Source organism: Mycteria americana, chromosome 1, assembly GCF_035582795.1.
Source record: "Mycteria americana isolate JAX WOST 10 ecotype Jacksonville Zoo and Gardens chromosome 1, USCA_MyAme_1.0, whole genome shotgun sequence".
Classification (NCBI taxonomy): Eukaryota; Metazoa; Chordata; class Aves; order Ciconiiformes; family Ciconiidae; genus Mycteria; species Mycteria americana.
Window position 1 is genome coordinate 44,806,274 of NC_134365.1, and position 22,093 is coordinate 44,828,366.

Here is a 22,093-nt window from a genome sequence, read left to right on the forward strand (position 1 = left end):
CATATCCATATAGAGAAAAGACATATGAGAGGTGGTAGAGCAATGCTTAGGTGAAAGTAAACAGTGACTGAGAAGAGGGAAGTGGGCAACATGAAAAACACTATATAGGGAAACATATGCTATAACCTATTTACACCAAAAAAAAAAAAAAAAAAAAAAAGAGAGACCTGCAGCGTGGTAATGCCAGGATGAATACAGGGCAAAAACATCAGCAGGAAATAAAGCAAGCAAGCAAAACAAAAAGTATTTTTAAAGTGCATATCAAATGTTAGTTTCACTATGCACTTTGTGAACAAGTGTTTCTCTCCTTTACTTTGAAGTCTTTGAAAAATTAAGAAACAAATACTTTTTATGCTAGCTAGCAAAAGTATGCTATTTTCAGGCTCAGGCATGTGAAGTTTTATAGCAAATGCTGTCAAAATTCACACAATTTCCTAAACAAAACCAAGCTAAAAAAAAATTCAATGCCCAAAGAATTATACAAGTTTTAAGCTATCAGACCAACGTGTATTGAAGTCCAACATTCTCAAAAAGTATCAGAAATTTTGAAACATTATGAAGTCTGACAACAAAAATACGTGTTGTTTCTCAACCACATATAACCATTTTTTTTTTCTCCATAAAGACTGGTTTCATCTAAACCTGATTATCCTTCTTGCACCCTATAGTGGAAAAATGAAGGCTGAGTTTGAAAAATATCTTGTTGCAGCTGCAGAAGAGTACTTACAGTACATACAGTAACTCTAGCTCAGTAACAATGAGCTCTGCTCAGGATGCTTTCCTGTAGCAAGTCTCCAAGCATTGGTGGTGATGTACCGAAGTGTCATCAAGGTGAATACTTGGGATTGAGTTATGCTGGTTAAAAAGAAGAGGTAACAACAGCAGGGAGCCAGAAAGGGTGGAGGGAGAAGGAAAACCATGCTGCTGCCCACCTTCCTCAGCTAATTCCTCACCAACAAGAGGTGATCACACCACTAGCTCACCATCTCTCCTGCTTTATGCCAAGAGTAGCAATGCTATATTTGGCTACAGTAGCACCACAAATTCTGATTTTTAACTGCTGCTTTCTATTTCAGTGGAAGTTCTGATGGATGGACCTAACTTAACAACCTTATTTTCCTCCAACAGCCATATGTTGGCATTTATATCAGAAAAATTTAAATCAAGATAGATTCTTTACTGTGCTTAAACAGATATTAGCATAAACACAACATCACAGAACTTACATTGTTTGTAACTGTATCTTGCAATAATATAGTGACCAAATCTCTCTATGAAGCAACATTGGTATCACAGTGCAGCTTTTAGCATCATCCAGTAGTACTGAACTTGGTCTGACCCCTCGTTAGGTGTCAGCAATCTCCAATTCATAGCCCTTGTTTACCTGTCCAGTCCACTTTGAACTTCCTTGAAAATACATTTCTTCCAAAAGAAACTCTGACTCTTTATTCAAATTTGATGAGCAGTACCTCATCTGTAATCAAGAGGTTTAAAGTAATTCATTTGTAATACTTCTTTCCTGTCATACCTGCTGTTTATAAAAAAAAAATTACATTTTTGTGTCTTAGTATGTGAATTGTATTCAAATAACTCACTCTCATCAATGCACAGCGGCCTTATGTCTCCAGAGATACCACACTGTATTTACATGGTTTTCAGAAGAATTCAAGCAGCTTTTATCCTGCCTCAGTCATGGATAAGACTAGAAAAATACACACAGATTAGGATCACTTGCACCAAAATGACGTAGTTTAGGATATCCAACAAAAGACACAGCTGTAAGAAAGGATAAGTAGGTCATAAGTTGCTTTAGTGTCATTAGACAATCTACTGCATGTGGCAGAATAGGGTCAAACTCACAACAGAGAAAAAAGCTCAAAGAAAATAAAAACTGAGGTGCACATAATTGACAACCTACACCACACCCATATTTTCTCCTAGAAAACAACACTCAAACCTGACTTTATTATGAATTAAATTATTTTTATATCAGATAACTGAATAAATACTATATTCAGTATTTAATGGCATGAACGATTCCATAGATTCCATAGTCTAAGAAGAAACTATCACTTCCTCTCTCTAAAACAGCAATTTTGAATTAGTTGATGAGAACCTCACAAGTGACAGTATGCCATACTTACCAAGCACTTGCTCAATTCAAAACATGGTTTTTATCCAAACATCCAGATCACAGCTACACAGTAGAAAAGATTCAACTCTACCTCATAGCGACATGATTTTAAAAAAGGAATTTCACCATCAACCTAAATAACTTAATTAGTGTTTCATTATTTTTAGGACATACATACATGCAGCAAAAACATGTTGAAAACAGTACACTGCCACAGTACAAGAGAAAATGCCAAGTGATACTAGCTCACTAATCTTCTCCAAGTTTCCCCATTCTTTTCTCTAATGCAATTTAGCTTTATTCTTGCAGATATCTAATACAAGTTTGGAGGAGGAGGAACTTCTAAGTTGCTGATAAAGAACAAACATTGCACTTTGATTGGGGGGGGAGAGACTACCAAAATAGCATATTTTCTCTTGCATTAATGTTTTTTCCCAATCTGTTCTTCCAGAAATAAACAAGGCAGCAAATAGAAATGAATTAACTGAAACAATTTTCCAAAGCCTGAAGTGACCTTTTCACAGCTCTCAAAACAAACATTGCATCTTTATCAGGTCAACTTGTAAGAAGTCAGGAATTCTTCTAGAAGAGCTGTTCTTCTTTGGCTGGGAATAAATCTTCTTTTCCTGCTTTTATTTTGTCACGTGGCTTGTTTTATAATATAACCTTCTGAAGTAAGTCTTCTCATTTCCTGAGTGGGTTGTATCAAGTTTCATCTTTGGTCCTTTTTCCTTTTAATTCTACTCCTCCAGTTAACATTTCCTTGTGTCATTTTAAGTAACATCTTGAATCCTGCCAAAAAAGGTCATTCACCTTGTAGCATCTCCATCAGACCAAACCCTGTATCAGTTTGCATAATCAGTTTGCATGTGGTTTGCATCAGACCACCAACTTCACCTTGTCATTCACAAATCAAAACTTATTATTATCCTCCAAAGATCCATTTCTGAATGTATCACTAATAACATCACTTCATACTCAGTTAAGACCATAACTGGGAACAAACCAAAAGGAGATGGGAACTCTCCCTGACACTTTTATGAGTCTGCTTTGCCTAAATGTCTTGCTCTTCTATGATTATAATGGGTTATGGCAAAAGAGTTCAGACTAAAAGCACTCCAGATGATCAAGTTACTAAAACTTAGAGCAAAATGGATTAGAAACATTAAAACTGCTTTGAAACATATTTTGTGGCACCACCACAGACACCATGGAAGAACATCCAACAGTACCAGCTGGTTCAGGCTCATGAGGTGGGAGATGAAGGAGAGGACTCCACCTCAGCACAGGCAGCTCTCCACAGCCAGGCTTCTGATCAGAGGTACAAGCCATGTCTGAAAAGCAGCCCAGACTTTTTTTTTAATACCCATGTATCTATGTCGACTGCTGCTGGCAAGCCAGATCAGCTCACTGATCCAAAAGTGAATAAACCCTCCAAACCCCCTGAAGGCTAGTCTTACACTAATAGTTCCCACATTGCTGTGTGATCATTAGATAATGCAAGAGAGGGGGTAAGAGCCTGTGGAGGAGGGAAAAGGAGCGAAGGGAATGACTGCCTCTTTCTGCAGTAGTCTCAAGTTAGATCACATTAAGCACATTGTGAAACTGCACTGAATTCCCTCCCTTTACTAGCTGTTGCCAGATGAGCACTGGTCCTGTCCTTCTACCATGGGCAGGAATCACTACCACCAAGCACCCACAGCTGTCCCCACAAGGCAATTAGAGCTGTAAGTCAACCACCTATCACTGAACATCTATGTATTCAACTACAGGTTTGCAGGACTGTCTCTCACTCCTCCATATACCAGGCAACGATCACTCTCTTAGTCTTAATGGACTGTTACTAAAATAGAGAGATCCTGGGACAACATCTTGCTGAGGCTTCAGCAAACTAGTTTGGCTGGGTTCACTTTCAGGTGTCTGCAAAAACAGATGGGCGTCAGCAGCAAGGCAGTGGTTACACACAAGCCTCTTAAAGTCTGCATTAAATATTAGGGGAAGGAGGGGATACAACAACCCAAGGAAACTTTGGGCAGGAAGGAAAGTGGGTGAGCTGTGTTTTAGAGCAGCAGAGTTGGTCAAGCTGCTATTCTCTTCCTAAATTAACTGAGTGAGGAGGCTCTGAAATTAAAAAGTTATTCTCTAACTGTAATCATCCGGCTTCAGCCTTTAAAACGTGTAAAATAAAGAAGGTGTATTTTGAAACTGTGCTAAGTCTTAGGGTCTGTACGTGTAACTATGTGTATCAAAAAATGCCTCCCAAACATAAAAGCAACCATACTGAGTTAGACCAAATGTCCATTTAACATCTAGCCTGTCTTCAAAAGTGAACACATCTTCCAGGAGAATAAAAATGGGGCAAACACATGCTACTTTTCCTGTAATATCTTTCCAGTCTCCAACTACTTTCATGGATTTTCTGAACCAGGTCCCATTTGTATATATGTATTCTGCATTTGTATTTTTTTCATGTATCCACCCTCGGCGGATTTCTCATCCCTTGAAGCCATGAGAAATTGTAGTATCTACAGTAACATTTGGCATACTGTTAGTACCCACTGCATGAAGGTATAAAATACAGATTCTTCCCTCAGGAGACATCTCCCTCCCCCTTGTTTTTTTTGCACAAAAGTGTAACTGTCACTGACTTCTACGTTATTTTTGAAAAATGCTTTTTCTTACACTTGCTGGAAGATGCACCTCCTTTCATTCTGGGGAAAATGAAAAAGCATTAGTATTTAAGTAGTAAAACTGTACTGCAGCCTCTAAATACTTGCAAACAAGCTTCAAAATACACCAACTATGCAACTCACAACTGGGCATGGTACACAGCCCAGAAGAAAATACATTTTTAACACAAACTTTAATGCTTGAACAGAAAAGAAATTTCTACCATTTCAGATTTATTTTACATTAATCTGGTACAATACAACGCAGAGAGAAATAAAAAAGTAAGCATTTTAAAATTCTTTTTCTGAAACGCCACTTTGCACTATTTTTCCTCCTCTATTAGATATTTTGCATTCTAAAAAGGAATTTGTTTATTCCTTGATACTGAAATAATATACAAGTTTTTAAACTGTAGAACAAGATCTATCAGATAAAAAAATTCATTATATACACCCAAATGGTTTTAAGAGTTTTACAAAGGTAAATTTAAGGGTCCTGCCCATTAAATACCATCTTAAAGAATGCACACAAAATTTCTGTTAAAGTCCTCCTGCATTAAAGTTTGTTTCCACATAACTATAATTTTTCAAAGCATTTGATGCTTTTTAATTCATACTAACACATTGGAGAAAAAAGGCTCCTTTGTGTAAAGCTTTCTATATATGAAAAAAATGGAAAAGAATAGAAAAAGAGAACATGCTATGCAAAATCCACCTGTTTTGGCAATTTTGAAGAATTTTAATTTAAAACTTGTTCATACTACAATTACTTGTAAGCTAATTCACATGACCATAAACTAGATGAACACTAACTTAAGTAGGCAATTCTAAGATTAAACTATTCAAAGAATTTCCAGTAAGCTGAAGCACTCCTAGCATTTACAGATCTCAGAAACAACGGAAACAAAATGAGCAGTTGCCCTCCATGGCAGAGTTTTTCCTTTTACAGCACAACTCTCCATCTGCAACCAGCTGACACTTTATTTCACACTAAACTATGCTCTCTTGCTGTATTTCGCCTGAAGTGGGCTTCTACAAGACTAACATTTCTTAAACTGGAAGATGCATTTTTTTAGAGGAGACGGGAAGCATGTCCAAAAGAAGGGCGCTGTTCCAAAGGAGCAGAAAACTGAAATGGGACAGGAGATACTGCTGGGAGAAGATGCTGTAGGACTGGTGAACACAGTGGAGGATGACAGGGACAGGGAATACACCTGCAGTGAGAAACCCATAGGCCAGACAGCACAGTTAGCGAAAGCAAAATAAAAACCCCACCAAGTGGGGGCCATGCCACAAATTCACTCAGCCCATTAGCAATTAGCATGGGACCAGCACCAAAACATGGCTGAAGTGGTGGCTCCCTGAGACATCCAGAGTTTTTTTGGAGAAGCTCCCTACGACCTACATATCCTGTACCTCTCCCAGATCTCCAGCACATGGGTGCACTCACTCAGGAACATCTGAGTAGCAGCAGGTGCTACTCAAGAAGGATGTGTACATTATAGTGCAAGAGCGAGAGAGAGGATGAGGTGTTCAGTGAAAGCACAGCGAGATGGGAAGGTTCCTGCGTTGATCAAATAGGCAGGCACCATTCTGTATTAACTGGGAGTGACTCCCAGTCATTCCCATTTACTGTACATAATAGGAAATGGGTATTAGTAGCAAATGGATGGAACACACAGAAAGAACAGCTGAACTGTGAGACTGTTTGCATACCGATTCAATTACAAAAGTAGTCTGAACAGAAACCTTTCTCACTCTATAAGAAAGTACATTAACCACCCCAAATATAATCCTATGGAAGTCAAATGAGCATCAGGAGAAGAAAAACTGTGATAAAGATTTTACTACAAAGGTTTGTAATGATTAGGAGGTTTTTTTTCATTTTGAAAGCAGAACCAAGGTTTCACATCCTGTTAACAGATCTGCAGACTCCAACACACCCCATTCTCAGTTATATTTCACAGACTCTAACCCTAGTGATGAATCATGCAAGAGTTATCATGCAACACTAACAGAACTTCTGCTTTCTTTCCCCCTCTTTTAAGCCTGGAAAGGGATGTACACACATACATGAAGAATGTTACGGTTGAAAGGTGAACATAGTCAACATACAGAGGACATACGCAGTGCTAGAAAGTCCTAGTTAGAATTACATTCTAAACATAGAAATGCATTTCATAAGAGAAAATATCTCCATCTCCTAGCTCTGTTGCTTTCTTAGGCATAATTTTAGATTTTGAGACATGAAAATTGGAAATATTGAAAGTATGTTATCATGCCACATTTTTCTTATGAATTGTAAAAACATAAGCATTGTAAACAAAATCAATATATTAACTAAATTTGCTGTTTGGATAATTTTACAGATTGTGCTATTTCAAGAGAAATAAATTCCAGCTATTTACACCTGAAGGAAGCCCTAAGAAGACTTAAGATGGCAGCAGAGGAAGCAGAAATAGATTGCTGAGTCTCCAATTTGAGCAGCTGTACAAAGCTGTGCAACAGGCAGTTCCACGGCAGGAGGAGAAAGGGAAGCACAGGTCAGACTCTCCCCAGCTCTTCATTAACAAAGTTAGGAAACACCAGAACCCATCCCCTAACTCTCTTCTCTCTTGCACCTTGCAAGAAAATGGGAAATGAACAGAAGATGTTCTGTAAAAAAATGCTAGTGCATATCATATAGGACGGAAAGATGACAAGCTATTAGCTGTAATCTTTTCTGAACTATATATATAAGCTCCGTAATTTACCCAAATTAAAAGCTCCCTTCCATGAACCAGAAAATTTAGTGCTAAAAATGAAACACATCAGATTCAGCCAGAGACACACACAAACACACATTCTCATGCTTCCCAAGAAAGATGCATCCCCACTAAAGCAGATACTGGACCCAGCGTGTACTATGGGCCAAATAAAAATCAAATTTCTGTCCTCTGGTAATTTATTGTATCATCCTTTCGTCTTCTCCCAGTTTTGCCTCAGCTGCAAATTTTGCTGTCAGTTGTATAAATTATTTGAAGCTGAGCTCCTGGTGAAGCAGTTTGAAGAAAATCCAAACTCTATGGGCCTCATCTGATGTAAACATTGCTCCATTCAGGTCAGGTTACCCTTCTCAGCTGTATGTGGAAATTGTTTCAACAGCTTATCTTCAAAACCCCTTGCACCTTAAAAACACTGCTCTTCCAACAGCTTAGATGTCCCACATCCCACAGGATTATACTCCAATAATCTCATTTCTTTAAAGGATATCTATAGAAAAATATGCGGACAGGTCCTGTCCCACTCTGCGAGAATAAAAAACAGGTGACGTTCTGCAGTGATAATACAGATTTCAGATACTCAAGTCAATAGTGAAAAACTGTCTTGCCGACAAGGGACATCGTTCTTTCTTCCCTGAACATCTGCCTACCTTAGGCTGCAATGCCAAACCAAGAACATTTATTCAACTTTTTCCTATTATGGAAAAAAGGCAGGTGTTTTACCTCCACTAAACTGAAGAAAGGCTTACATTATCTCAGTTTGTAGGAAAATTCTTGTCATAGTATAGCCAACAAGTAAACAATTCCAGTGTGCATGCAAGGGAGCTTATAGCATCAAACATCTGCATAGTGTAGAAAGGCAGATTACAGAAGTTAGCGGTCACACAGTGTCCCAGTTACAAAAAGCATATACAAAGCACTTCACTCTGTGAACACCCCAAAAAAATTTTTCCCAGTGAAAACGATATACAAGAGTCTCCAGAATTTCTCCTTTCCCTTAAGATTCAAGCAATTAAACCTCTCAGACTCACAGAACAGAACATCAATAAAGGATCCTTTCAATTTACAATTTCCATCTTTTGCCACTGTAATTAGTACAGCAACATAATTAAATGATAAAATACTACTTTTTATTTTATCCAAGTCTTACACTGGATCAGACATGACACTGAGTTCAGCAGAATTAATGAAGTCTGTGCTTACCCAAAGGGTCTTTAGAAAGACACTATTACCTTCTTTACTGCAAGAACAGCGTGCTGAATGACATATGCCACACATTTTCTCAAATCAGTCATTACTTCAGGTTAAAACAGACAACCTCTTGAAAAACTTGATTTTAGCATATCTTCAGTGGCCCTCAACAGGCTTCAAGAATAACAACAAAGCCACTCCTGGAATTTAGTACTGAGTAAGCTTTAACCAATACCATAACAGGCATCTAACTTCAGCTGTAAGATTTTGCTCCACAGCCAAAATAATTAGCAAAAGTCACCACTTTATACCACACCTGAAAAACAAAAGTTTCAAGACTGCAAATAGAATTGCAAAATTAATCACCTGCACATAGACTTATCCCAGGATAATGTTTCAGACTACTAATAAAATGTAAATGTGAACTTTCTCCCCATGCCTCCCCCCATAACAACCTTTCTACAGAAGAAAATAATTTTTAAAAAATCATTTGACAGTCATGAACAGTCTTAAATGTTTACATCTCACAGCTACCTAAGATACAATGTAAGAAAGCCAGAAAGAGAAAATGCAATGCACAAATAGTTATGCACACAGCACACTTAACAATCAAGACACAATATAAAAGCATTCTCTCTCACTACACATCCCAGAGGCAACTAAAAAGACAATTTATGAATGCCATCTGCTTCTAGTGTCCCTCTAACAATGTATTAGCAAAATATGTGTATTTCAAAAATAGAGGAAAAAGCCTTACTCTGCTATATCAAGATATCCACAGGAAGCAGCTGCATGTAGAGGTATCCAGCCTTCATTATCTGGTTGATTAATATTTGCTCCATTTTCCACAAGAAATTTCACCATATCTACGTTATCATCTATACAAGCCTATAAAGAAAGAAAGATTTAAGAAATAAGTTCATATTAAAGCTGTTCTACAATACTGTGCATCTTTAAGCAACATCTTCAGGAAAAAAGGGAGTATTTTCAGGTCTGATGAGGGAGTAGGGTTTATTTGTTGGGGTTTGACAGCAGGACAAGAAGAATTTGAGAGAAAAGCAGCAGGTGTTACAGATTTGTTAAAAAATCCTTAAATAAATGAATTCAAATAGAGTTTAACAAAACCAACAAATATTATTTCCTCAGGTAAATTTGTTCCGGTTTTCTGAGAAGCCATTTACAATCCCCACTGCAACCTTGTTCTCCAGTACAAAGTAGTTCCCTTTATAAAGCCCCCAGGCCCTCACTCCATCCCAGGCCCAGCTCACTCACTTCAGTGGATACTACAATTGAATAAACAGCTACACCATGAAGCAGAATTGTGACCAAGACATGGGCAGCTGTTTGGAAAACGATACCATAATGTGGCTTTAATTATAATGCAGTTGACACTAAGGAGTATGGAAGGGGATGCTACATTGCATTTCAACACCCCCCTGCTGTTTTCTACTGCAGCGTATTCTATACCATCATACACCTTTTAACGGTCTATTAATCACTGCTGTTTATAAACTTACTTGAGTATCAGTTTGGCACATTGCAAAGATATTCTCATTTGTGCACATCTCTTAATTACCAAGCAAACAGTGTTGCTCAGATGCAGAACTACTGCCGCTCTCCAGGTCTCCATCTTGACTGGCTCCTATTTTGCCTTTCTTCTCTGCGTTTGAGTATTTTTCTCACAGGGTGCTCAGTGGGTTTTCTTGCCAACTTCCATACTGCTGCCCTTAAAAGGGCAGAGCAACAGAGAGAAAAGTCCCTCTGCATTTCAGGACAGCAAGGACTCAAAACAGCTAGACCCCACAAGACTGGTATTAATTTTTTAGCTTAATAGATCAACAATACTACATAACCAGAAGGCTGAAATGAGACCTTTTACTGCTGGGCTCCTAAATCCTTCTAGAGAATTATGCCTCTAATTAAATGCAATTAAGGTATAAATTTTATTTTTCAGAATACTTCTACAGCAATAAAGACTGAAAATTATATACTGCTTTATTATGGCAAAAAATCTCAGATTTCCTTATTTAAGCGATTGTGCCTTCCAAGATGAATCGCGAAGCTTTCCTCTGTTCTGTAATGCTGAGGCAACGGCTACACCATGAGGGAGATGTGTTGCTGCCCCATTTAATCATCCAAACAAAACCAGCAAGAAATAATCCCTCTTTGACCCCATTTGCTTTAGTTTGGTATGAACTTAAGACTTTGTTTAGAATGTAACACACAACTGTTTTAACACCGAGTCTCATCTGGACTTGTTCATCCATAAACTTGCAGCTAGACTGCAACTAGACTGCAGTACCCCACTTGCATTATTTGTTTTTCAATTAAAAACAAAACCACATTATTGAGTGAAAACATTCATACACTTTCCTACCTTTTCAGGTGTTCTTGAAACCTGCCTTCCTAAAGGATTTTTTGAATTATCTTTTTAGTCATATCCATCCTAAAATCAGCAATTCTTTTAATAAAATAATTTATGAGCATACTCCAACAATAATGACTGCAAATTCCTCAAGCATATTGTCTTCAATTTCTTCCACTTATCATCAGTGTACAATGCTTATATGCTAGTGACAAGCTTTGAAAGAAAAGAATTGCCTGTCTTTGCAAGGCATCTTGTTACTTAAATGAAAAGGAACTAAATGCAAGACATCACAACTCAGTTCAGGAGGAAAACAAATTCAAGAAACACAGATATTGACACTTAACAGAAATATTAACTTAGCCATATTTCACACATGCCATATATTCAGTTTTTCTGGATATTCAATTTGCCTGACCATTGATATCCTATGTATAGCATAATATTCACCAATTTATTATAAGGAAAATAAATTTATATCAGAAAACTTTGAAATTGCCTAAGCATTTGTAAATAGAGATCTTTTAATATTACATTTCAATATGCTGCATACTCATATATCTTAAAATCCTCTAAAATTCATAATCTGTGAAAAGAGGATATTTCAAAATTGATTAGCACTATTAAAAAAAAAAAAAAAAAAGCCAGACCATCTGGTTGTGACAGAACCCAACACAGAACAATGCTTGCCCATTTTTCAAATATACATAAGAAAAACTAGCCAGACATACTCATAAAAATACTGTTGCTAAGTGAATCAAAAGCTTACATATGCAGCACATTAAAAGACATATGACTAAGTGGCTAAAAATATTTGTCCAAATTTGGGCAGTTTATTGTGCCATACATGGCAAGAATCAGGAGAGCTCAAATACACTTCTCATGTATTATCAGCGATTGCACACTCATGACAAGCAAAGATAAACAATCTGTGAGATTATATATATTAGGATGATAGAAGAGTAACTATTGAGATAATAAAATAATTTACTTGCATATGCAAATAGGAAAGTACTGGCATTACTAGTGATCACATCTGTGAGGTTTAAATAATGCTCCTCATAACCGTTTATACAATCTGAACAACTGTTCTAACAATTTTATTATGGGACAACAAGAGCCCCAGAAGCTGAAGTTGATGAAATGGAAGACAGTTGTGTAATTTAAAAAATATGACCTTTGAGCTTCCTTAAACAAAGATTACTTAAAAATGAGCCTTGTACCTTAAATAATTTATCGAAAACCCATCGTGGCCTCTGAGAAGGCTATTAGCTATCTTAAGGTGAAGAAAAGCAAATGCTATTGATCATATTGCTGAAGAACATGTATATAATACAACCTATTTCTCCTTGTCCCCTTTTTCACCTTAACAGCACCGCAGGTGTTTGATGGACCCTATCATTCTCAGTACTTCTCATACAGAAGACACCTCTGACTATCAGCAGGTACCTTAAGTCAGAAAGCCAAGAAACAAATGTTATAGAAGAAATTTTATCTTAATGTTTTTCCATTTCTACTCCAATTGTCATTGCACTATCTTCATAGTCACTTCTAAAAGCAGTATTTATCAAGTGCCAAAAGTGCCTCTGTTGTTAAAAGACTGACATCTCAACCCCGAAAGGAAAGCTTGTCAGAACAGTATGATAAACTTAAAGCAACAGTCTCCGAAAAGTCTGCCCGTCTAGACCTCAGCCTGAAAGTATTACAAAGGAAAAAGCAATTTACATGCATGATGTAAATAACAAGAGTTCAACTGATGTTACAGTGACTCAAAAAGATAAATCCCCATGATGACTTCTGTCCCAGTCTCAGCACAGATGATAGATAGCCACAGGCCTTACTCTTCCACGTCTCCTACAATCTTTCAAGGATTAACCTTGATTCTTGGCATTCACCTCCCCATCCCCAGTCTCTCCCTTCACGGTCCTTAGTTCCCACCTAGAGCCTCAGTTACCACTTAGTGAAACAACAGGTCATCCCAAAGCTCCTTCTGAGTGCTTGCTGACCAGCACATCTGTAGAGCACACACACCAGCCAACTCCTGGGGCAAGCAGAAGAGCATGGGACCTCACATTCGAGATTCCCTTCATCCCATGCACTGGTTCTGTCTCTGAACCCTGTTCCCAGTCTCCACAAACTGGTAGAAAGGCAGCATTTCTGCATGAAGCACTCATTACCCTGCCAAATTTGATGGAACTTAGCCAACGGGCCCCAAACAGAACAACAGCTGGACAGTGCAATCATATAAACCTTGTTTCCTTTGGGAACTAATTTAGAAACTAGGCTAATTAGTCATAAAGGAAGCAAAACAAAGCAAAGTTGATAATACAAAGTCTGGTTACCTTTTCTGATAAGAACAGAGATGAAATCTCAAAGGAAGTATATTATGGCCCAGGAAAGAAAACTGCTTTCTATTTGTACAACCATCTGAAACCTGGACTGCAAAGAACAGCAGCGCCCGACTCCCACACAGACCAACCCTAGGTAAGTCCAACTTGTCCTGGCAACAACATGCCTATGTTAAGTGAAATGACGTTTTAGACTTTTCCTAGAAATCCCTGGAAGGGGATAACCAGATGCCTGCTGAACATGCTAGATTTTAACTGTATTCAACATGACTTTATACCCCAGTGCAAGTGGCATGTGATCTAGCTGGCTCTCCTTACTATCAGGTGTTAAATACATAGGTGAAGGGTAGACTTAGGTTGGTAAGTAACCTTAAAATAGATGGCTTTAAAAGAGATATCTAGAGTGCTTGGTCCCTTAGCGAGTAACGACCCAAAGAATTCAGCCGACAGTACTCCTCCCCAAAAGACAGGAAAAACAGGTCTGTATTTTTTAAAAAAATCAGAAATCTTGTCAGGAAAGAGACAAGCAATCACTTAAGACTACTGTCCCACATACATGCAGCAAAGCTATACAGTATGTATCTTACATTGGACTACAAATTTTATTGGTTTTCCTCAATGATGAGATGTAATGAGGTAATGACATCTAATGAGGTTTAGACATTAAATTTTTTACCAGTGTTTTCTACAGAGAGAATAAAACCTACCTTTTACTGTTACCTGATTAGTATCCTGATCTATTCCACAAATTAGAAACATACAATGTTTATTTTCTGGTATTAGAGGCAAAATAAGATATTTTTTGTTTCATCTCTGTCACCACACTTCATTTTTCCTTATTTACCCTTAGTACAGAAAGAAGTCACAAATATGAACATGGAGCAATACATTAGACTTAAAGCGATAAAACAAGACAAACAACCACTTTGAATTCCTGTGGGAATGCTGGAAACAGGAGAAAGACCTCACACAGTGGCCTGGAGAATAGTTTATCCCTTCCTTTGATTTATCTAGTGAACCGAGTCCAGTGAGTCCAATGGAACTAAGCAAGACATTAACATCTTTGTTAACATACTCAAGAATCAAATTAAGGGAGGGGATCCACACCTAGCAGCAGAGCTGGTTAAAAGTGGTTCCTGTTCTCTTCACCCTGGATTGCTTGTTTCCTCTGCCATCAAATACCACACCCTTACAGCTATGCCAACATACTTTGCTGAACTGGATCTAAAGTGGATCAGAAAGGCAATTAGAATTTAAAGCTAAATAAAATAAGGACAGCAATTTATTATTATCTTTATCTGATTAAAGCAGAATTATTTGCTTTGATTATATTAAAATGTTTTTCATATTCAGAGAAGCCTTGTTCTGAAATTCATCTTCCTGTCCTAATTCCACTATCAGAGAAACAAAATTTTGCTTTAAGGTGAAATTTCACCCATTACAAACCCTGTGTTAAAGCTTCTTGTTTCAAACTGACACTTTTCAAAGAACACATTTCTAAATTTGCAACCACTTCTACCACTCTCACTTTTAAATTTACAACACATTTTAGCCTACTTTCTTGTTTGTACAGACTTCCTAAGGAAATCACGTTACTCACTCTGTCTACCTGGCTGTCCTCCCTCCCTCAGCAATTTCAACTGAAATTGAGATAGGAATAGAGGTTGAAGAGAATTAAATTCACTACTTGTCATGAAGAGGTGGCTAAAGGATGAGTCCTCTGAAATAATGCTGCCACAGAGCAGTTCACAGTGTGAACTCAACAATTACCACTTCTGCCTGGGTCCTCTCGCTGGCCCTCCAGTGAGCTCAGCACCGTCAGATAATCCCCACAGTTCAAACGCCGGTCTCAGTCTGCAACGATTTTTGCCCTCATGAGGAAAAGTTTTGTTAGGACAGAGGACATCACAGTTCACTAGTCACACTGTTTATGAATATCTTCTGTTCATCTTCACTCTCCTTGGGAAAAAAAAAGAATAAGCTTACATATTGCAACTGTTAATTTTATTTTTTTCTTTCAGTAAACCACTAACTGAGAAGGTATAAAAAGAAATTTGGTCAAAAGAACCAAAGCAAGCTTGAGCAACACTTTCCACTTTCTGCAGGTCACATATTTATGCTGCAAGTTAATTAAGAATGCAGCACAAACAAGTGAAGTGGCAGTAAGGCGTACAAAATGAAAACGTAAGCCTTATCTAACTTCCAAGCTACAGATTTGAGGTAACCTAGCAGTTACAGCCACTAGAACAAAGAAGGAATATTTTTTTACACCTTAAATCTGTTCGTAGGTCATTAATTCAATATTTTCATACAAAGTGTAACATCTTAAGAGTCTAAAATTAGTAATGAAAATGTCCTAAGACTCACTGAATATTTGGGAACACTTCCAGGATAAAGGGTAATAAGAATGACCAAGAAATCAGGTCATGAAATATTAGCGATTATTACACTTATTTACTATTTAATAAATCACTATTAAAGCATGTGTTTTACATTTGCTGAGTATTATTTTTAATACAGTACATACAGGGTGGAAAGGCTGCTGTTGATGTTCACATTTACAGTAAGAAACAGGACAGTTTTGGTGTTGTAACAGCACTTCAGGTACTAATCTAGTATTACAGATGACTAATGTTTCTCAATTATGAAATTAAGTATTTCCAGTGTTCATTTAGCCAACCCACAAGTCACAGCTTCTATTTTTCTGTGAGCTCGGGTAATACCGGATATCTCTGCATACTGACAAAATCTAGTTTTAGGATTGAAAATTTTACTTTTTTAAAGCATGCTTACGAGTAAAAGTGGAACAGTTTACCATGCAAATATTCTTGATAAACTAGTAATACTACCCTTTTGCTACACTAGTGTTATTTTGTTAAACTTGTTTGTAAATATTGCGTGCATGATGCATGAGTGTGTTATTTTCAGTTAAGAATGGCCTACTATTTAAAATCCTGGAGAGCTGGTCCATACAAAATTGTTAAAATGATAGTTGCCATATCTAATAACTCAAATTAACAAATCATTTCAAGAGCATCTCATTTCTCTCACCCCAGAACATGAGTCAATCTTGGCTTAAATGTCAATGTCAAACCCTTTCCCCCACTGCAGGGCAGCAAACTTTTCTCCGGAGAAATCTCTTGGAAACATTTCACTTCTAAGTGTAGAAAATTACAATCCTTTTAGACACCTGCAAAAGCAGGTGGGCAAGACACTTTCTTCTAAGGAGAAAACACTACTTGAGGCTGATGCAACGTTTCATGTCCATTCAAGTCGCATGGGGAAGGCATGCAGAGACTATTGAAACCAAGCACCCATTAACCATCATTACTTAATTCGAATGCTGCAGAGCTGTCAAACATTGACAATAATAGACAAATCATTCCAGAACTCAAACTTCCCTAGCTATTAATTCCACTTCATGTAAACACCTTGTCATATGCATGAGTATATCTCAAGAGAAGTTCACTCAGATTTTATTTCAGCTCCAAGAGGTGGATAAAACCGGGAGCTACACAAAATCGGTAACTGCTTGGCTCAAATATTCAGTAAGAGCATAATGTAAAAATTTCTGTACTACAATTTTGCCTTGTTTTCTCTATTACACTGAACTGCCAAATTAATTACATGCCCTTAAGCTTTGCTAGTTCGTAATTTGTAGTTAAATCTGTAAATCTAATCAAGGGCACAATTCACAAAAAACACTAAAATCTATCATTGTTGAGACTGATATAATCTATGTGTTATAAACCTGATTTCATAGGGACTTCCCAATTTTTAAACCCTAATGAATGCTTAATTATAGTTCTTAATCAGGACTGTAATAGAATACATATATTTAAGTGGTTTTAGCGTGTTTCAAGTAGAGCTAGAATTACTCTTGTCCTCTAACCTCCTGCCGAGATAAGTACGGGGAAGAAGAGAGTTGACCATAACATGTTATTTACTATAACCAGAGATGCTACCATTCCTGTTAGCAATCCCAGTAATGGATCAAGACTCACTCTGACAGACATATAATATGGACAAAACAACCCAGTCTAATGTCTGCTTTCCTGTTTTTGCTGAAAAAACCCCAACTATTCCAGGCTACCTAGTATTACATGCAAATTTACTTTCAAATAAATATTTGTTTTCTTTTTTAGCTGCGTGCAAATCTAGTTTCAGGAACACCTGAAATTCCCACACTAAAAGTTATCTCTTAATTAAAACTACCATACTAAATGTTTAGTATTAAACTTTAATGGTATTAATGTATTTCAACTCAAAGAAAAATCTCAAGACAACCTGCCAAGAAAACAGCTGGAGAAAGCCTGCCAAAAAAACCCAAACAATCCTGGAAGAATGAGATATCATGGAAAAAACCGCTAGCCCTTACAAAATTATTTTAGAAGAGATAAAACCAAACAGCATTCAAAGATTAAAATACTGATACTGGAGCAGATCTATTTGCCTGAATGCACTTTTTTCTCCTGGTTCAATATATTGACATGACGTTGGTGAAGATACTGGACACCTTTGCCTAAACTTCACACAAATGAGGCTCTCCCTTAAACTCATGGTATTAAGCATCTGAGGAACAACTTCTGCTGTTCGTTCTGGTTTCTTTCAATTTAAAAACAAAACTAGTACATTCTGTGGAACAACAGAACTTGCTTTTAAATGTAGATTCAGGTTTCTTAGTCAGCTTTATAACCACACTGCAAGTGAAAGAGCACAAGTTTACTAGGCGAAATGGAGAAATGAAGATCTGACTGACAGCATGGTATTACAGCTAGTACGATGTACAAATTCACAAGCTGTCTTGAACCCTGAAGGCTTAGGCAGGTAGGTATGTACAAATTATGTGTGACAGATCCTCATTTTAGCTACATGTTGTTGAAACCATTTGTCCAGCAGCACCAAATCAGTGAATTTGGGAGTTAAATCCAGAACTGAATTTCAGACTCGTTCATTTCACAAATGGCTTTCTCACTCTTCTGGCCTCTGCCTTCGTAGTTTGCTTTCTGAGGCCATTTCAACAGTTGTGGCTGATGCACCATGCTCAGTAGGACACCCACATACAACCCTCCACATCTACCTCCTGACAGGTACAGAAGCAGACTTTATTCATTGAAAAGAAATGTTTTTAGGAGTAAACAAAATTTTCATACCATAAAAATACAGTGCCATTAAGCAGCTATGCTTTCATTAAGCATTTAATATTATAATTTTGGCAGATAGTGGTTAGTTTTCATGGTCTCACAATGTGTAAATATTGAATTTGAGAAGGACAAGGCAGTGTCATATAGTATATGTATTTCTGTCCCAGTCAAATTTAAGAGTCTGCCAATCATATTTCAAATACTTAAAATTTTTTCATGAGTAAACATAATCTGCTTTTAGCATATGGGCAACTAAACAAGTTCATATGCCAAAGCAGCTTTTCAATTTAAAATACCTAACATACTGATGCCCTCTAATACATGTTCTTAACTAAATTAATCATCTAGCAAAACAAAAAGGCATCAAGAAAACTTACTAGAAGAATCTGTTTACATAAACAGGTTTGTTCACTTCAGTGTTCCTTGGATTAAATTTAAACCGTGTGTGCCAAGTTTCCCCTTTTTCCTCTGCTTCTGACTATGACCTCTATACAGGTCTGAGCTCTTCGGAGAGAAAAACTGCGCTGCCTTGTAAGAAAGCAAACCTGACCACATCCATCCACGCTCCGCTGTGAACTTATGGGCTACATTAGTGATCTAGTCGTCAACTGACATTTAATCTTCTGCTTTAGCAGGATCTGGGGGAAGTTGTCAGTGCTTTCTAATTTTAGCCAAGTGAAGTGGCAAAGCTGAGTAGAATAAAAGTAATAACATTGAATTTAATAAAAACGATAACCCTTCCTCCCATCAAGGGAAAAAAACCATACATGTTGACAGAGCATACTAAACTAACCAAGACAGACTTTTTGTGTGCTCACTTTCCTACTACGCATTACTGTTGACAGTAAAAAGCACCTTTAGCGAAGAAACAAAGAGTACAGGTACAAAAAGGCAGTAAGACACTCAAATTTGCAACTACACACCTACGAATGCTTCATTGAATTAGCACCTGCCGTGTGTGGTTTTATCATCATTACACAATATATTTATCATCATTATACAATATATTAGAAGTAAAAGCACATTTTTAGTAAGCTGATAAGGCTGGTATTGTTCAGGGCTTTTTTCCTCCCTAAGTAGGGGAATCTATGTCAATAAACAACTAATTTGTATAATTCGATTTAACATAATAGAATAAAAAAGTACATGTGAAGTATGAATGATATGTCAGTTAGTTTTACATACATTTTATATGTAAAAAATTAATATAATCATGTCGTACCTGGATGGAAACAAGAATTAAATTAGACGTAAAAGTGGCATTTTGAATTGCTTAAACATTAATCAAATTATCTTAAATGTGGTAAATATATTAGTTTATCAAAACTGCATTTTGTACACAAACCCAATTAAACAAAGGTAGTACTACATATAAACAGGAAACAACTAATTGTTTCTCATCTTTTTCCATTTTTAAGGAAAGAATATATTGCTACTCCTACTTTCTGTTCCTAGACTGGGAAAAGAAAAACTATCCTCCTCTGATATAAATCCCACTAAATTTTTCTATTTATAACCAAACTTATGATTCACTGAATTGACTAGATAAATTGGAAAGCATTTTCAGCTCTTCAAAAATGGTACTAAGTCTTGAAGCTGACATAGGTTGCAAATTAGCAGGTTCAGGATGAAAGTGGAGTATTCTGACAGTCTCACTTAAAAAATTTTAGCAGAAAACCAAAGACTGTCTAAAAACCAATTAAATGGAGTTTTAGTGAAATTATCCAAAAGGAAATTAGCCAAACTTGTTACTGTAAATATCAAACGGTTGCTCTTTCTTAAAACTGTAATTTTTAATACAGATTTTGTCTATTCAGATGGTAACAAGGCGAGAAACCTGCAGCTTCCAGTCCCCGCAACCCTGCAGGTGTCAGACTCCACCTTTGCCAGGTGGACCAGCAGTAACACCTCTACACTCCTCAGGGCAGCCCTAGCTCCAAAGCAGGGCAACACAGACATGTTGATAAACCTCCAGGATAATCCTGTTAGCATTTTAAACACCTAAAGACAGCACAGTATGTTTTACACTCATCAGTAATGTATATGCATTTTAACTGCACTTTTCAACAGAAAAAACAAGAAACAGCTCTCCAATTTTCCATTTTAGAAAAGACTGGCTGTGGTACACACATATATACATAACTACATTTTAAAATAGCGCAATTCATTTCTGACTTCAGAAATATATTCAGCATAAAACCTAAAGAAACTGGGACCTGGTTTGCTTGCTGCCAAAAGTTTGAATGAATTACTCAGGGGAACACATAAGGCACAGAAAATGCTAAAAAATTCTGTGTCAGGTAATTTCCATACACATTTTCATATTCCACATTGTAGGTAAACGCACAGCATCACTTGGAACAACCTATCCAAAGCCTTTTTCTCATTTAATCTGCACAAAGAAATGTCACTGTGATCCCCAAAAGGTAAGGTAACTTGCAACAGACAAAGGTCACCAAGACTCAAGTAAATCCTCTGCAAGGGTAAGATCAACTCAGACTACACCTAAAGCCAAAATTCGAGTCAGAGTTCAGGAATCCCTTCGAAGTTAAATAAGGGTGTACTCATGCTGTGCCTTTGCTAAATCTGCTAAACAGTCTTCTAAAATAACTTACATGAAATACATTGCCATGTTTTAGTATAGTTAACAAAACTGTACAAACAAATGAGATGATAACCAAATGCACTACAAGCCTCTCTCAAGTATAAGGAATAAAAAATGTATTCAACACCAAACTCCCTCTCAAAGGCTAGCTATGCAACTGTTCATCTACACAGATATGGTTTACAACTTCTAAAAAAGGCATTTTTGCCACAGTGTAACTTAATACTCTATTTTCAATAGGCTAGCCACATCGTGCAACTTGCTGAGCAAACCCTCACTGGTTGGAATGAAGAGAAAACCTGCGCTCACTTGTGTGTGCTTCCTCTGTCCCGGCAGCAATCCCAGTCCCACCTCCAACAACTATCTTTCAACTGTATCCAAATTTTTCATCAGCACAACAATACAGCCATGAGTACTTCTTAACAGAGACATCTAACAACTTATCTCTAGCCACAAACGTAAAAACAACATCCACTTTGTGAACGTTCTCTCTCCCAAAAGACCACGACAGAAGCACCAGCTTCGACATCGCACTCCCTCTGCTCTATCTAAAAAGGAAATACTTAGGTACAGCTGTCCCATTAGACAGATTAACAAAGAAACTGCATGTAATCACAAGTTCCTAGAAAACCACTTACATCCCAATTACATGGAAAAATGGACAAGAAGACAACAGCCAACAAGTAAAATAATCTAAGTTTATACAGACTCATCTACAACCGTATATACCACTATATATACACAATGCATAGCATTTTAAAAGGGCCAATTTTCAAGTCTTTTTTTTTTTAATGGGTATCACACGGACCAGAAGCCATTATTCTACAAAGCCATTTGATTAGGAAGTCTCAGTAGTACAGAGATAAAGCAAAGGA

The 22,093-nt window shown here is 37.1% G+C and overlaps 1 protein-coding gene across 2 annotated transcripts in view; it reads right to left on the bottom strand.

The window, feature by feature from the left end:
* The window catches only part of PPP1R12A (protein phosphatase 1 regulatory subunit 12A), a 123,916-nt gene that overhangs the window by 66,944 nt on the left and 34,879 nt on the right, over positions 1-22,093 (bottom strand). For both annotated transcript variants that reach the window (XM_075496247.1, XM_075496254.1), the window contains exon 2: positions 9,514-9,644. In XM_075496247.1, coding sequence (XP_075352362.1) covers positions 9,514-9,644 — 131 coding nt within the window. The remainder of the gene's footprint in view (positions 1-9,513; positions 9,645-22,093) is intronic.